The sequence below is a fragment of the Mastigoproctus giganteus genome, chromosome 1 (assembly GCF_048544385.1).
Source record: "Mastigoproctus giganteus isolate SK-2022 chromosome 1, ASM4854438v1, whole genome shotgun sequence".
In the NCBI taxonomy this organism is placed as follows: Eukaryota; Metazoa; Arthropoda; class Arachnida; order Uropygi; family Thelyphonidae; genus Mastigoproctus; species Mastigoproctus giganteus.
In genome coordinates this window covers 164,998,479-165,016,600 of record NC_143575.1, presented here as the reverse complement: position 1 = coordinate 165,016,600, position 18,122 = coordinate 164,998,479, and the positions used below count along the sequence as shown (strand labels likewise).

The 18,122-nt window shown below is 38.3% G+C and overlaps 1 protein-coding gene across 2 annotated transcripts in view; it reads right to left on the bottom strand.

The window, feature by feature from the left end:
- The window catches only part of LOC150091238 (uncharacterized), a 382,744-nt gene that overhangs the window by 172,949 nt on the left and 191,673 nt on the right, over positions 1 to 18,122 (bottom strand). For both annotated transcript variants that reach the window (XM_090374852.1, XM_090374846.1), the window contains exon 5: positions 3,701 to 3,768. In XM_090374852.1, coding sequence (XP_090230978.1) covers positions 3,701 to 3,768 — 68 coding nt within the window. The remainder of the gene's footprint in view (positions 1 to 3,700; positions 3,769 to 18,122) is intronic.

Genomic DNA, 18,122 nt, shown 5'->3' with positions numbered 1-18,122 from the left:
TACTTGTTCCACTATGACTCCCAGCAGTCCTCGAAATCCCAATTACCTTGCTTTCCAGGCTGCTGCTCAATTGCATTTCAATAGAAGCAGTGCAAGAATCATTTTCACCTCTGCCAGTGGCTACTGTTAATCTATTAGTCAGTGTATCCCCCCAAGCTAGCAGTTTTCCGACCCATCTAACACTGCCTCAATAGCATCAGCAAATATTCTTGCACCCTTTCTATTTAAGTGTATCCCATCTCTGTAGAAGCAGTCTCTCCTCTTAACAAGCACAGACCAGGCTGAGAAAAATTCTATCTCTTGAGCCTTGCACAATCTCTGCACGGCCGAATTTATTGACAAGGCTCGCATCATATACTCCCTCCTATCACATCTCAGCAGAATTGCAGACGCTTTCAAATCCAACCGTAATTCACCACTTTTTTTCGATATTGACCTGTACTTTTTAAGTAATTCCGCCGGTCTCCTACTCTTAATACCATTAGTGCCAACGTGTACAACAATATCACCCTTATGCTCTTAAAAGATGACATCTGCTCTACAACATCATCAACCTTTGCCCCTGGCAGACATACCCTGATCCTGTTCCACTTATTCTTTTCGTAAAATATAATCCCCGTTTCGCTGACAATAGAGTCACCAACAACAACTAGTTCCTTTGGGACCAGCACATTCTGTCTTGGGGGTTGCTGCTGTGTTGCATGATGTTCAAGTGCAAGCTGTCATTTATGTGGGCAGCTGAGAGCTTGATGGGCCCCTCAATTTAAATCCTTCAAGGGCATCCAGTCTGTCCTTCAAGCTCTCATATAGGCCCATAACAACACTGAGTCGGCACTTGATTTCCTCACACTCCTTACATCAAGTGCACACACAAAGACATTCCCCTTGGCAATATCATGTTCTGTTCCTGATTGCTCCACAAACATACAAAGCAGTGCATTTTAAAAGACTGTGATTCAGAGTTCTCCCCCTCAGTTCTCCCCTGAGCCACAGCACTCCCATTAGTTTGAGCCTTTTGCTTTGCTGCTCTGGTCTGAGTCATGATTTCTATTCAATTTAAATAAAATTCCAATACAAAATATAATCCTAAACTTATATCCCAATGTAGTTATAACACTATATATATGTATTTAGGCACCTCCATAGCCAGGTGGGCAGGAGCAGCAGTGCGTAGCACACACTTCTTAATTAGGCTGGGGTTAGAGCCCGTGAGCACCAAATACGGAGGATGCGGAAAGGTCAGGAAATGACCACCGCACATCCCGGAGCAATATGGCCTTAGTTGCTAATGCTCCTAAAAACCAAAATAACAATAACAACAATAACAATATGTATTTCAGTATTGAATATTATCTCCGAGTTACATTATATGCACTTTTTTATCTCCTGTCAAGTTATATGTATTAATTTATAATATTACATTTGTAAAAACTAGGTCGTTATATGTATTTAGTTAAAAAAGTACAATTTAATTGACAATGAAATTTAATAAGATTAGTAAATTTTTCTGATTAATTGATACTACTATACTCGCTATCTAGTTTTCTGTTACACCTTATGCTATCTAGTTCGGGGTACACATATCATATAACAATGGCGGCAAGTTACGAATGGTAAATCTACGGACATGAGGTATTAATCACTTTCAAAATTGCGCTATCTAAATTCAAAATAAACCAAGGAGCTTGACTAGGTCTATAAGCTACTTACAGAAAATAATTTAATCTAACAATTAAGTCAATAAACCAGCGAAATATAATTAAAAACTTAGTGTTCATGGGAGCTGCAAAACTGGTCCAACACGTGGACAAGTTTTTGGACACCATTCGGATTCCCTCCAGTTACTACCTGGCAGAGTAGAGGCAGTGAGATTATACATTAGCCGATCCAGATGCCTCCTAGTCACCAACAAGCTCACACTGGCAGACTATCTAGTGGCTGCCATGCAAGCCATTTTAGAGGTGTATCCTCAAAATGCAAGGAAGACTGGATCTCTCCATGATGCCCTCCTAACCTCAAAAGCTGTCAATCATATTGCATGTTGGAAGAGATGGAGGAACATATGCCATCAGATCAAAAACTGACATTTGTGATTTAGTGGATGACATGGACTATTGTGATGAAAAAATTCACAACTCTAGACCACAGTGGTTTATACAAAGTGAACTCTATGATCTTGTGAGAGATTTAAATCTATCCTTTGGGGAGATTTAGATTTAAATCTCTCTCTCTCATGAGATTTAAACTTACCTTAAAAGTCCTGTAGTCTGTAGCCGTTTTAGGATAAATATTGAAAAGTAAAAATCTGCTGGCTCCATAAACTGCGTTTTCATGATACAAAAATCGTAAAAAAGAATTGCTTCTCTGTATCATTGAGCAATTTTTACGAAAATTGCTCAATGATATATTGCAACAACATTCATGCAGTTAGGAACTTTTTTGAATTTTCTACTTATCAACAGAGGGAGCCTATTTATTAACTCATCAAAGTAAAGCCCCAAAGAAGTTTTCTTTCATAATGGAAAGAAGAATGCACCCATTCCTGTAGCCCATTCAGCACACTTAAAAGGAAACCATGAAACTATTAAGCTTCTTTTGGAAAAAATGCAGTCCAAGGGTCATGGCTCACTAGTGTGTGGAAATTTTAAAGTTATTGGTCTGCTATTTGGCTAACAACTTGATTACACAAAAATGCTTTGCTTTCTATGCAAGTGGGATAATCAAGGAAGGAAGGAAACATTGGGAAAGGAAAGTGTGTCTGTTGAGCCAGTCGTTGACATCAAGTTCAAAGAACCATTAAAGACAAACCCTATGAGATCGAAACAAAGTACTGTTATCTTCTTTGCATATAAAGCTAGGATTAATCAAACAGTTCCAAACCCTGACTAAAGAAGGAAATTGTATCAATTATGTTTGTGCTAACACTTAGGAAAAAATTAAAGCAGGAATTTTTGTTGGACTTCAAATCTGTAAGCTGCTGATAGCCTTCTGTATTTGAAGAATCCACAAATTGATATATTTATATCAGTTATTAACTGATATAAATATACTGTACAAAGACCTATCAATTTCATCTTTGGTCTTCGATGTAGCTATGTATTCGGCACACTCAGCTAATTTCACCGCTAATTTCTGGTCTAAGCATACAGCAAGTTGTCAGTAACCTGACTTTATTCTTTCATCTTAAGTTGCTTTGTTTAAATTTCATACTGGACTTTTTGCCTTCATTTTTTAATTCAAAATTTCATTTAATTTTCCTTTAACAGGATTTAATCAGCATTATTTTAGCTTTTTAACTTTATTTTTATTTATGTTTGAATTTTATTCCTTTCTTTTTGGTCTATGTCGAGTTGGCTATGATGTATGTTGGTCTGTTATGATGTATATGTTTTTTACGTATACATCATAACAGAAACACAGACCCTGCTTATTGCGGTGGCTCCTACGGTTTTGGCTGCAGACACTCTGATGAAGTAGTTAAAGTCCTAGGACCCACTGCATTAGGTACCATTTTTGTTATCATTATTATTTTTATGTTAATCTTAATTTCAGGTAATCTGCTTTTACCTTGCTGGCATTCTCAATTTTTTCCATTGTAATTACACTTGACAGATCAGCACCCCTACCCAATACAATGATAAAATACATTTGTCTATATCTGCATATATATGTACTGCAGAATTAATTATGTGAACCTTACCGTTTTCTTCTCCTTTCTTCCACTTCAAGTTTAAAATGTCTCTTTGAGAATACAAAATCATCAATGTTCTGATTGAGGAAAAAAAAAAAAAAAAAAAGAAAAAAAAAGATCATGGAGAAATACATTTAAATAAAATAAAATACTTATTAATTTTTATTTATATGAAGAAAACTGAAGTTTAATTAAGGATCCATATTCACTTACTAAATGAAGGAGGAAATTTTATAGAATAAAGCATAAATACAGATTATATACCTGCAGTTAGTGTGTGTGTGTGTGTGTGTGTGTGTGTGTGTGTGTGTGTGTGTGTGTGTGTGTGTGTGTGTGTGTGTGTGTGTGTGTGTGTGTGTGTGTGTGTTCTGGCTAATTTATTAGTAACGACACTAATCACAGGAAAACAATATCCTGCTAAGGGTCATCTCCACAGCTGTGTACACAAGACTAATAGCGGACAATTTCCAATAGTCATTAAAAAGAGGCAGTTGACCTGGACAGACGGTAAAGACGCTGGTCCAAATTGTATGGACACATAGATGAGATAGTACAACTCAGGACTACTTACAACATTTCCATTCCACGATATGCTGAGCACTGTCTGTTATGGGCTACAACAACAACAGGACAACCTAATGCATACCACTATTGCCTGCGTAAAACAAAAAGAAACACCTAAAGGGATTATAGGAGTCAAGGATTGCCAAATGAACACCACAGAAAGATCACTTAGTCAAATTCTTACAAATCCTGGTTCCAGTTGCAGCATTGAGATTGGTAGAAACCAGTGTGTATGGAAAAATAAAAATATGAAGCCATGGATTTGAAGCTATCTGAATAGTGTAAACAGGTAGTCAAGAAAGCCCATGGTGCCCTATCAATGATTTATCAAATGCTATTCTGTAGAGATAGGGAGGTCATAATCCCACTATATAAGACAATTGTAAGACCACATTTGGAATACTGTTCAAGTATGGAGACCTCATCTGAAAAAAAGACAGAGCTTCTTGAAAGGGTCCAAAGACAGGCAACTTGAATGGTGATATCGACAGAACAGCTGTATGGGGAAAGACTCTGATTATGTGGACTACAGAGTTTGGCAACCAGACACCTCAGAGGTGACCTGATTGAGGTTTACAAGGCTCTGAGAGGGATTAGTAAAATGCATGAAGGTGGAATTCTCACTGTTAAAAAGAATTCCAGAACTAGGGGACAAATTCAAATTATAGGTCTTGAGGTTAAGATTAGATTATAGGAAGTTTTCTTTTAGCCAGCAAGTCATCGATCGGTAGCTGGAACAAATTACCCTCGCAGGTGGTTTGGGTTGACAGTTTGAATAAATTCAAAGGTCAACTGGATAGTTACCCGTGGGAGAGTGGAAGCATATAATTTGTATTTTCTCGTATTGCATAACCTAGGCCAGTTATCCCACTCACAGAGAAAGCAACAATACTTAGTGTAACCTTTTTATAGCCCTAACAAAATGGCGATTACCTTTAAATCACTACATACATATCTGCCACTCATATTTCTCACAGTGTATACCTAAGAGGATGTTCTCCATGTTTGTGTATGTTTCTTTTTTGTGGACGGAATATACAAGAGGTATTGAAGGCAGCATATTTTCAGCATAGGGGAACATGCTTACCCCCTCTAGACCTTTCTGTATGAAGAATGGTGATATTTTTCCAATAGGTTTTTCACTGTTGGAATAAATGATTAAAAACCTTGGGATGTGCCCTGATGTTATTTCAGTTTGTTGTTTCTTAGACACTATACCATTTTCTGTTTCCTCATTGTTACTTGCAGACAGGAAGCGGATTGGGGACCCTGAAGAAATATATTTATCAGGATTCATATTAGTTTTTATTGTGGTTCAGTGCCCAGGCTCCCCACCCCACAATGGAACCCAAAGGGATGCCCACAACCTGGCAAGCAATAAATGTGCTCAAGAGTGGGATGCCAGGGTTACCTAGATACCATACCCGCACCGCCATCAGCCTGAATCCTGTCCCTTGGACCATGCGGATAGGGGCATGGCATTGACACAGTTTACCCTTGCAGGCAAACCCACTAGCCAATTGATTGTAGAGGCCATCCAGAACCACCCATCTTGTTGAAGCAGGGGCCAAAGTGGTGTATTGAAGCCAGGCCCCTCAACGACTAGGATCCCCCCCCTTTCCGAGTTTCCACAAGTCGTAGTGCACGGCAAACATGCCGGATTCCATTGATGTGCAATCCACTGCAGAATGAAAGCCTCTCCAGCAACTTTCCTGTTCCTTCTGTTTTGTGAAAGGGCCATCTATTTACTACCCATGAACTCTTGAACTTCATCTGTCTATCTCAGTTGTCTTTCAGGTCTTTTAGCTCCTCTTGGGTACCATTCTGTTATTTTTTTAGTACATCTGTCATCATGTCTTCAAGTAATGTATCCTGCCCAAGTCCATTTCAGTTCAGTTTTGATAAGAATGTCCTTTACTTGAGAATCCTGTCCTAAAGCCAGCTTGTTCTTGAGGTTGATTCTCATCAAGTATTCTTTTTATTCTGTTAGTGATGACCCTTGTGAACAACTTGTAGATGTGTGACAACAAGCTAAATGGTCTATAATTTGCAATTTCTAATTTATCTCATTCTTGTGCAGCAAAATTGTGTTTGCATTATTCCACTCCTTAGTAGTCACACCTTTCCTAATGTATTTTGTGAAGAGCCTTGCCAGTTCCTGTGTCATGTCTCTTCCTCCCAATTTTAACAACTCTACAGTAACATTATCTTCACCTAGGGATTTCTGATTCTTCATTTTCTTCAATGCATGTTCTATCTCACCAGGAAGGATATCAGGTATGTCATATGTGTTGCAAATTTGTGATCCACCTTCCCCACTGCTGGCATCATTCCCTTGCTCCTTATATAATATTTTATATTAAAATGAAACTAAATGCTACTAGGCATAATATTTTAAGATCATCTATATAACATTGGTATATAGATCATCTATATAACATTGGTATATAGATCATCTATATAACATTGGTATAGATACACCATAGACAACACTTAAAGAAAAAACAATGATAGTAGTGCAAAGGGCATCAGACATTGTGAAGGATGAACACAATATGAGATACAGATGAAATGATGCCCTTTGTACTACTATCATAGTTTTCTTCTTTAAGTGTTGTCTATGGTGTATCTACACCGATATTATATAGATAATATTTTATAGTAGTCTTCTGCTATTTGAATTATGCCTTCATTGCTATTTATAAGTACATTATCACCATTCTTCAGATTCAGTATCATTTGTCTTTCTGCTTATGCCTGCTGATTTAAGCCCTTTGTTTTCTCTTAATGCTTGTTCTAATTTTCTTGTGTTAAATCTTCTTAGGTCCTCTCTGAGTTTCTTTTTAATGGCTTTGCATAACTTGGTATACTGAATTTTGTCCTTGTTGGTGTTTATCTTGCTCTTCATTTGTCGCCTTTGGTTCATCATGACAAGTGTTCTTGAATAATTTTTTCTTCTTTGGATTTCCTTTTAGCTATAGGTTTCTTGGTGTTTATCACTTTCAGAAAGTTGTTGTATTCCTCATCGATATCTTGATCCAGAAAGGTCTGCAGAAGCTCAAACTTGTACTTAAGTTACAGTACACACTGTTTTTTCTCCTCTTCTGTTATCTCAAAGACCTTTGTATTCTTTACTCGAGTCAGTTTTTTCCTTCCTTTGCCTACATCTATATCAAGTGTGCATCTTACCATTCTGTGATCACTTCCAACATTTACCTTGTTCAGGACAGTAACATCATTCACAATATATCTTCTGTTAGTGAAGATGAAGTCAATGTCATTAGTTGTTAATCCATTTTAGCTTTTCCATATCCACTTTCTGTTCACCCTTTTCTTGAAAAATTGTTCATTACTGGTATTCTTCAAGATTCTGCAAATTCCATGACTTTCACCAATTCCAAAATTTCCTATAGTTTCCCTTTCTGTGCTTGTCTTCTCTCTTTCCAACCTTAGCTACAGGTGGTAGATGACTTTCATCGACCGGTGAAATACCACCACTTTGCTTATTGGAGGCTTGAAGTGGTGAAACCCATGTTTAGTCTCTAGAGCAAAGTTTCCGGTATCCCCCCCCCATATTTCTCCTTCAACCCATGCACGGTACTAAGTACTTTGGTTTTGATACCTTTCGTGTTTGGGGTTTTCATAAAGCATTGAAGTCCCCCATAATGATGGCATAGTGAGTTTTCTGTTCATTTAGAAGTCTCTCAATTTCAGTGTACGTTTCTTCAACCTCTTCATCATTATGGCTCGATGTTGGTGCATATATCATTATAAATTTAGTTTGTATCTCTTAGAAATCCTGAGTGGTAAACTTGACACTCTTGGTGATGTACTTTTGAATTCCGGAATGTTGTTTTTTATATATTTATGGACCAAAAACTTCATCTTCACTCTTTTCACTGTTTCCATTGATGTACAGCAGATTTCCACTGGATAAACATATAAGTGATTCACATCTTATTTCAGCCAAGCCAATGATATTTCAATTCATATTTTCTAATTCTTTTTCCAGCTCTAATATCCTCTCTTCAGTTGGGGTGTATCCATCTGCAAATGAATTCTTCCAAAGGGATAAATATTCTGCCTGAAGACATCCCACATGAAAACGGTAGTTTCAAAGATGGAAGGAATGTTTGCTGGTAGCCTTCCAGCCATAGTTACAGTAACAATGTGTTGCTACTGCAGTAAACCATGTCATGCCATGAAAATTTGAGGTATTGCTAAAAACATCAAAGGCAGATACTGTTGGGATATCAGAGACGTGGTGCACACAGATATAAGAAATGCAGAACTAGAATTTTGTGTACAGAAAGGATGGACAGGATAGGAAGGGAGGAGGGATTATGCTATTAGTTAAGAAATACAAAATCCAAGGAAGTGCAGCTAGTCATCATCACTGAAGAGTGCAGTGTCGAGTCGGTTTGGTGGGACGTAGGCACTGGGGGATAAAAATTGAGAGTAGAAGTGTGTTATAGGCCTAATGACTTTGATGAGTATAATAAAACACTGTACAAGGAAATAAAGTAGGCCGGTAAACCAGAGATTGTTATAATGGGGGATTTTAATTTCCCAGATATTGACTGGAATTCATGGTTTGGTCACTCACACACTAGCAAGGGTTTTGTGGATTTATTGGATGATTGTTTTCTACATCAGTATGTTCGGGAGGGAAATAGAGGGAGTAATACTCTTGATCTGATTATCAGTAGTGATTCTTCATGCATTAAGAATCTGCAGATAAAGGAACCACTAGGTGGCAGTGATCACACTGTGCTGAAGTGGGATTTACTCAAAGAGGTAACTACCATCAGGGGTAAAGGGAAGGGTTTTTGCTTTTTGTAAAGGTGACTACAGTGGTCTGAGACAGTTTCTAAATTCTAGACAGTGGGACCAACTGATGATATTACCAACAGCAAATTCAAAATGGGAAGCATTCAAAGAATTTATCTTGGAAGCTACTAGGCATTATATACCAACTAAGAAATATTGTTCAAGGTTTAGGCCTAAATGGATGTCAGATGAAGTAATGAGACATATGGCAGAGAAGAAAAATGCATTGGACACATAGAAACAAATGGGTGACGTGTAAGCTTATGATAGATATAAGCTGGTCTGTTACCAAGTCACAAAGGAGATTAGGCAAGCAAAAGCAGATTATGAGAAATCCTTGGCAAAGGATGCAAAGAAAACAGAAAAAAGTTCTTTACCTGTGTAAACTCTAGAAGGAAAGGGATGAATCAGATTGGTCCACTGGATATTGATGGTTCAACTGTTGATGATCCTGCTCAGGTGGCTAACAAACTAAACGAGTATTTTGCATCTACATTCACACACGAGGAGTTATTCAGGAAACGAAATGCCAGAGATGAAGTAAACTCTGGCAGTGAGCAAGATGAATTTGTAATAACTGAGAGGAAAGTGGAGGAGAAATTGTTGAGGATAAATATAAAAAAGGCACTCAGGGCGAATGGGATCTATCCAGTTATATTAAAGGAGGCAGCAAAGGAAGTAAACAAACCCTTAGCCATAATTATGAGAGCTTCTTTGGTCTCAGGAGAGGTACGCATAGACTGGCGATGTGCAAATGTGACCACAATTCACAAAGGAGGATCAAAGGCTAAAACAAGTAATTATAGATCTGTGTGTTTAACTTCTGTTTCAGGAAAATTAATGGAGGCACTGGTTACAGAAACACTGAAGGATCATCTAGACAAGACTTCAATTATAGCTCAGACACAGCATGGATTTGTTAAGGGAAAGTCTTGCCTGACCAATTTGATTGGATATTATGATGCAGTCACAAAAGAACTGGATACAGGGAATAACTTTGATATTATATATTTGGATCTTATAAAGGCTTTTGATACTGTTGCACATGGAAGACTGCTGCACAAATTGGAGCAGAGTGGCATTTGAGGCAAATTGCTGCTATGGATAAAGGGGGTGGTTGAGGGGAAGAAGACAGAGAGTGGTAATCAATGGACACTGCTCATCATGGACTAATGTTATTAGTGGAGTCCCTCAAGGTTCAGTGTTGGGTCCATTGTTCTATTCTGTATTTATAAATGATACTGATGATGGTATATCAGGCTTAATGTCCAAGTTTGCAGATGATACAAAGGTTGGCAGGGTTGTTAATGACACTGACGACAGTACACTGCTGCAACAGGATCTAGAAAAGTTGAGCAGATTGGCTGAGAGGTGGCAAATGAAGTTTAACATTGACAAATGTAAAGTACTACATATGGAAAACAGTAACCCCAGAGTAATGTATCAACTCTGTGGTACTACACTGACAGTGGTAGAGAATGAAAAGGACCTGGGGGTAATTGTGCAGGCAGATATGAAATTTTCTGAGAAGTGCAGACGGACTGCAAGAGTAGCTCATGGTGTCTTGTCAATGATATATACAGGAATTTTTCTGGCAGGGATAAGGAGGTGATTATTCCCTTGTATAAGGCAATGGTCAGGCCACACCTTGAGTACTGTATACAGTTCTGGAGGCCTCATTTCAAGAAGGATGTAGAGCTGCTGGAACGAATACAGAGAAGGGCAACAAGATTAGTGAATGGAACAAAGGGTTGTTCTCAAGAAGAAAGACTTAAGTTTTGCAAATTACAGTGTCTGGAGACTAGGCACCGGCAAGTTGATCTGATAGAGGTGTATAAAGCTTTGAATGGTTTGAGCATGCTCAATGCTGATGGGAATCTTCCTCTTGCTCAGAATAATCACCTTAAAGGGCATAAATTCAAATTGAGGAAAGACAAATATAAGATAGATGCGTGGAAATTTGCCTTTAGCCAGCGGGTAGTTGGTTGGTGGAACAGACTTCCATCCCTTGTTGTGGAAGTTGATAGCCTAAATAAATTTAAGGCTCAGCTGGACAGGTATTTCGAACAAACAGAGGGGTGAAATGGGAGTGTTTGTTTTTTGTTTTTTTTTATTTTGGCTGATGCTGCATAAGCTTGATTTCTTGCATCACATGCCTATGCTAATCTGCTCATGTAGCATACTTAATATGTTGTAATAAGAATAATTTGTCTACTGATAAAGAAAGAAGAAAGTTTGGGTTTAAGAATGCCTCAAAGTTGTAACTGTATATATTTATTTATTTATTTTACACAGCAACTTCTCTTTCCCGGGGGAAAGAGAAGTTGCTTGTGGAGTTGTCAAAATTGGGAGGAAAAGACTCTTCAAAATTTGCATTAGAAAAAGTGTGATGCCTAAGGTTTTGGTTTTTGGTTTTTTTTTTAGGAGCATTAGCAACTATGGCCATATTGCTCCGGAATATGTGGCGGTCACTCCCTGACCTTTCCGCATCCTCCGTATTTGGTGGTGACGGGGTCGAACCCCGGTCTAATCAAGAAGCATGTGCTACGCACTGCTGCTCCTTCCCACCTAGCTACGGAGGCGCCTATGCCTAAGGAGCGGAATAATGTAATCACAGTTTTGCTGCATAAGAAAGGAGATAAATCAGAAATTATAGACAATTAACATGTTATCCCACATCTACAAGTTGTTCACAAGGGTCATTACTAACAGATTAGAAAGAATACTTGATGAGAATCAACCGAAAGAGCAAGCTGGCTTTAGGACAGGATTCTCAACTATGGATCACCTTCACATAATATCACAGCTAATAGAGAAAGCAAATGAACATAAAACACCATTATGCCTTGCATTTGTGGATTATGAAAAGGCATTTGACTCTATTCAGCCTAAGGCAATGTTTCGAGCACTGGAAAGACAAGGCATAGATACCCCATATATTATGATTTTGAAGAAAATATATGAGAATGCTTCCTCCTTTATTAGACTAGACAAAGACAGTAGTAAATTTAAAATTGAGAAAGGAGTTTGACAAGGAGACACACTATCCCCAAAATTGTTTACTGCTGCCCTTGAGGAAGTTTTCAGAAGATTAGACTGGTCGAAGAAAGGAGTCAATGTGAATGGAGAGTACCTAAACCGATTTGCAGATGACATTGTGGTCATAAGCCACGATCCCAAAGAATTAGAGGAAAATCTTAATCAGTTATGCAGAGTTAGTAAGGATTTTGGACTAAAGATGAATATGGCTAAAACAAAAGTAATGATGAACAAGTATGCCACAGAAAGGGATAAATGATTGAAGGAGTAGTAATTGAAAAGCGGGAGTCATCTACTTATATGGGACAAGTCATTAGCTGTAATAATGAAAAATATCTGGAAGTCAAGAGAAGAATAAATTTTGGATGGATATCATTCAGGAAATATTGTCACATACTGAGGAGCAATATCCCAATTTGTCTGAAACGTAAAATAATTAACCAATGTATACTCCCCACCATGACTAATGGAAGTAAAACTTGGGCACTCACCAAAATAATGGAAAAGAGAAGCTGAGAACTACACAGTGAAGAATGGAACAAATTATATTGGGAATCAGACTGTTAGATAAGAAGAGAAACACATGGATTAGGTAGCAAACTCAAGTAAAGGACATTCTTATCAAAACTAAAGAACTTTTTTTTTTATGAGAACCCCAAACACGAGAGGTATTAGAACCTATAGTACTTAGTACCGTGCTTGGGTTGGAGGTTGAGAAGACAAAAGAAGATATTTGTTGATATTGGACTTGAACTTCTGTAGATTGTAATTTTCAGGAAATACGTATGAAGGAAGGTTGTTCCAGAAAACGGCAGTTGAATGAATAAATGAGGAAGATGAAAAGTTGGTTCTGTGGGTTTGAAGTTGGACAGTAAATGGATGTTGGCTGGTGGCGGCACGTGTTCGGACTGTTTTACAACAGAGAGCAGGAATTATAGAAGCCAATTCAGAAGAACAGTACCCATAGAAGTATCTGTAGAAGAGGCATGCAGCAGAAACAGTGCGTCTATGAGAAAGCGAGTGGAGAGACTCTGTTAGAGATGAATCATTAATTAACCTAACTGCCCTCTTCTGAATGGAATCAAGAAGCCTGAGAGAGGTTTTGGGGGCACCACCCCAGTTGTGGGAACAATATTCCATAGCAGGGCGGATTTGCGATTTATACAGAGTGAGCAGCTGTTTGGAAGAAAAGTAACGCCGAGAGCGAAAGAGAAAACCAAGTTTTTTAGATGCAGAGGAAGCAATATTTGTAATGTGCTTGTGCTAAGAGAGATTAGAAGTCAGGGTAATACCCAAAAGAGATATATCATTTTGCCTAGAAATCGGAGTGTCACTAAAGATAAGCATAGGAGCAGAAGAATCCTTTTTGCGAGATATAAGACAAGATTGAGTTTTAGAAGGGTTGAAATCAACTAAGTTGTCTTTGCCCCACTGGAGAATTACCTGAAGATCGGCATTTAAGGAATTGGCAGCAAAATTTCGAGAACTTGAAGCTGATTGAGCTGGACAAGGTTTCTCAAAATGGAAAGTTGAATGCAATGTGTTATCATCGGCAAAACTATGGATAGGATTTCCAGTCAATGGAAAAGGTCATTGATATACAAGAGGAAAGAACTGAACCTTGGGGAACACCGGCATTAGTGGAGAAGTTAGAAGACAGAGAGCCATCTACCATCACCCTCAGTGAGCGATCAGAGAGAAAACTGGATAACCAATTACTAAAAACAGTTGGCAAACCATAAGATGGAAGCTTGTTTAGAAGACCTTTATGCCAAACACGATCAAAAGCCTTTGAGATGTCAAGAGCAACTACTTGTGTTTCACCGAACCTTTCCATTGAATTAGTCTATAAATGGGTAACATAAGCCAGAATATCACCAGTGGATCGACACGGACGGAATCCATACTGGCAATCGTTGATCAGACGGAAGGTTTCTAGGTAGTTTAAAATTTGGCGGTTAATTGATTTATCCATTACTTTAGAAAGAGTAGAAGTAATTGCAATGGGACGATAATTGGATGGGAGGGATTTGTCACCCTTTTAGGAACTGGCTGGATATGAGCAAATTTCCAAGCAGAAGGAAAAACACCTTTGCAATAAGAAAGTGAAAAAAGGCGGCAAAGAATAGGAGTAAGTTCAGGAGCACAGGTTTTGAAAACAAATGGAGAAATACCATCAGGACCTGGAGCTTTCTTAGCATCAAGATTCATCAAAATCCTTCTGATATCCTTTTGACGGAAGACCACAGGAGGCATTGAATGGAGCGTGTTAGGAATGGTGGGAGGTGTTTTACCAAGATCATTAATACATGAACTCGAAGAAAAATGGGATGCTAGCAGGTCAGCTTTATCCTTGGCTGAAGTGACAACAGAACCATCTGGTTTGGACAGAGGTGGGAGCAGAGATGGGCAAAAGTTGCGGCCAATAGCTTTGGCAAGAGACCAGAATGCTCGGCTACCATTAGGGCAAGAAGCAAGTTTTCTACTCTTAGCCTGTTCAAACTCTAGTTTGGACTGATTAATAACTGCTTTACAATTGTTGCGAGCTTTGGTGTAGGCAGAAAATAAAACTGAAGAATTAGAAACAAGCCAATCACGATATGCAACATTCTTCTCTTGGACAGCCTTAGCACATTTATTGGAAAACCAAGGTTTAGATAAAGGACGAGATTTTAAAGTGGAGTGTGGGATAAAGGATTCCATTCCTGCAAGAATAATTTCACTGACACGATCTGAGCAAACTTTGGCATCAGAAGTTTTGAAACAGTAATCAGACCAAGGAAAAGAAGAAAAGAAGTCTCGCAGGTCATCCCATTTTGCATTCTTGTAATGCCAAACAATACGAGGTTGGGAATAGCCATGAGATAAAGGTTCCATTGGAGAAGAGACAATCACCAAGTTGGGATCTGAAGTGCCTAAAGGACCTCTCACTTCAACCTTGTACTTAGAAGAGTTGTTTGTGAGAAAAAGATCAAGCGTATTGGCTGTATGATTAGGATTGTCCGGTATTCTTGTAGGTAAATGAACAATCTGTGCTAGGTCATTAGTAATTGCAAAAGCCTCAGCATCTCGACCTGCTGGGTCGGTGTGACTAGAAAACAGAAGCCAGCGGGAGTTGTGAACATTAAAATCACCAAGGAAAATTACCTCACTGTTAGGAAAGCTGGACTGGAGAAAGTCAAGTTGCAAAGAGAGGAAGTCAATGAGCTCTAAGTGCTTAGTGGAGTTGGGAGAACGGTAGAGACAACAGATGAATTTTACACAATGAGGTAGAGAGATTTTAAGCCAGAGAAGATCAAAGAGAGGTGATTCCAAATTGCCAAGTCTCTGACAGGGAATATCAGAATGGACATATGCACAAGTACCCCCTTTGAGCCGAAAGGAATCATACAGCAAATAATTTGGACATCTGAGATGAGCAGTAGTTGAATCAACTGATAACTGAGATTCAGTCAGAAAAAGTAAATGGGGTTTGGAAGACTGCAAATGGAAATGGACATCGTTGAGATTGGAATTGAGACCACGTATATTTGTGAAATTAATTAGGAAGTCCTTGGGAGGTTTAGATCTTTTCGCAGATAAGCTGGCTCTATTATTTTGACAATTCATGGTGTATTCAATAGTAAGAAAAAGTGGGTGAGACATGCTGTATGAAGTAATGAAATTTTTGGATATGGCGTACATGTGGTAAGAATATACCCAGATCCTTGAGATAACGTGGCCTCGACAATGCTCCCCGCATACACACTACTCGGACTCCCTCCAGTCACTATCTGGCAGAGTAGAGGTAGCAAGATTATACACTAGCTGATCCGGAAGCCTCCTAGAGAGTTACCAATAGGTTTGGTCCGGTGTACTATCTAGTGGCCGGCCTGCGAACACCGTTTTAGAGCTGTACTCTCGAAATGTAAGGAATATTGGATCTTGCCACTACATTCATCATAACCTCAAAAATCATCAATCATACTGCATGATGGAAGAGATAGGGAAGGGTTGGCCGGAACTTAGCTCTAGAGACTAAACATGGGTTCCACCACTTCAAGCCTCCAATAAGCAAAGTGGTGGTATTTCATCGGTTGATGAGAGTCATCTACCACCTAGTGGTAGACAACTAAAATGGTCTTGGGTAGGACACATAGCTTGAAGACATGATGACAGAATGAATCAAGAAGACATGATGACAGAATGATACCCAAGAGGAGCTAGAAGAAAACCTGGAAGACACCAACAGAGATGGATAGATGAATTTCATAAGTTTGTGGGTAGTAAATGGATGGCCATTGCACAAAACAGAAGGAACTGGAAAGTTGCTGGAGAGGCCTTCATCCAGCAGTGGATTGAAAATGGCTGATAATGATTTTTATTTATATATTCATCACTTTTATGATTTTAAATTAAACAATTTATTAAAATACGAGTTTAATTTTATATTATATAGATACTTATTTATTTGATTAGTTGAGTAGCACTGGAGTATATACAAGAAAGTAATATAACAGGATAATGCACTATGCCACAAGGACAGAACTGTACAGAACTGGTTCCAAGAACACAAGAGTAAATTCAGTAACTTGATCCCAATCCAATTGGGAACTTGTGGAATAAGCTCTTCAGATTACAGATCAACACCCATCCAATTTGCAAAAACAATGTGAGAAGCAATTGTCAACACGGACAAGAATTCCCATGGCACACTTTGGATATGTCATTGAATCCATGAAATGATGAATCCAAGCTGTTCCAAGGGCTAAAGGAAAGGGAACCTGCTTGCTATTTAGGTAGATGTACCTAACAAAGTAGCCACTTTATAACAAATGGACACACCAACAGTGGGATCAAGGATCATCAGGGTTCACCAGAAATAAATATAGGAGAAAAAATATTGATTTCTTCCTACTTTCCTGGTTGTTGTGTGGCGATGAAGTTCGGTAACTGGACTAATATTTGGGAAATGAAAAATTCTGGCTTGATCTCTGATATATTATTCTTAACACTGTATACACCAATTCTTTTGTAACTACTGGAAGCATTCCTGGTAGGCTTCTTTTGGAATTGCAATAGTTCCTGCTTCATGTTCTGAATCATCAGTCACTGTAAATGTTTAACCTTGGGAAACAAAAAAAAAAAAAAAAAAAAAAAAATTACAGACAGTTAAATCTGGTGGGTATGGAAGGTGGGGACACATTAGTGATAGAGTGCTTTGTAAGAAATTCCTGAATGGAAAGCACTGAATTCACATGTGCAAGTGTCAATTCCCTGAAGACAGACACATTTACAGTCTTCTTCTCTGAACAGCATTGTGCAACCACCACTGACCTGCTTTGTACTGTTTTGACCATGCAGAACAAATTCATAATGAGCAATGCATTTTGAGAAAAATTACGATAAGTATATTCTTCATATTTGAACAAGATTGTCTTGCTTTTCTATACCTTCAAGAAGACAGTCTTCCAGTGTGAGGGGTTAGGCTTTGGTTTCTGGATCATACACATAGTCTGTCACTCATATGTGTATGGAAGCAACAAACTGTCGGTCAGCAACAGCAAGTTGATGAAGATCCTGATATGTTATGAGAACTCACTGCTCTCTGTGATTATCAGAGGATGCAAAACAAACTTTGTTCAAAAAATGAACATTCTCAAGTCTTGTGATAAAATTGAATGATGTGTTGCAAAAGAAATACCAATTTCACTAGAAACTTCATGGATCGTTAAACATTTGATCAATTCACAACCATGAGTGAGTGAGTGAGTGGATCACTGGTTTTTGACAGTGAAGGGCAGTCAGAGTGAGGATCATCTTTAACAAACAAGAGTCCTCTTTAACATTGAAAACCTCAGAAAAGTCTTTGAATGACAGAAACACCTTCTCCAAAAGCTGTTTTTATTTCCATTGCACATTTCCCTAATTTGAAATAAAATTTGATGCAAATTCATTGCTCAATAAAATTACTCATTTTAAAATGCAACTAAACACAAAAAATGTGTTCTAATCAATA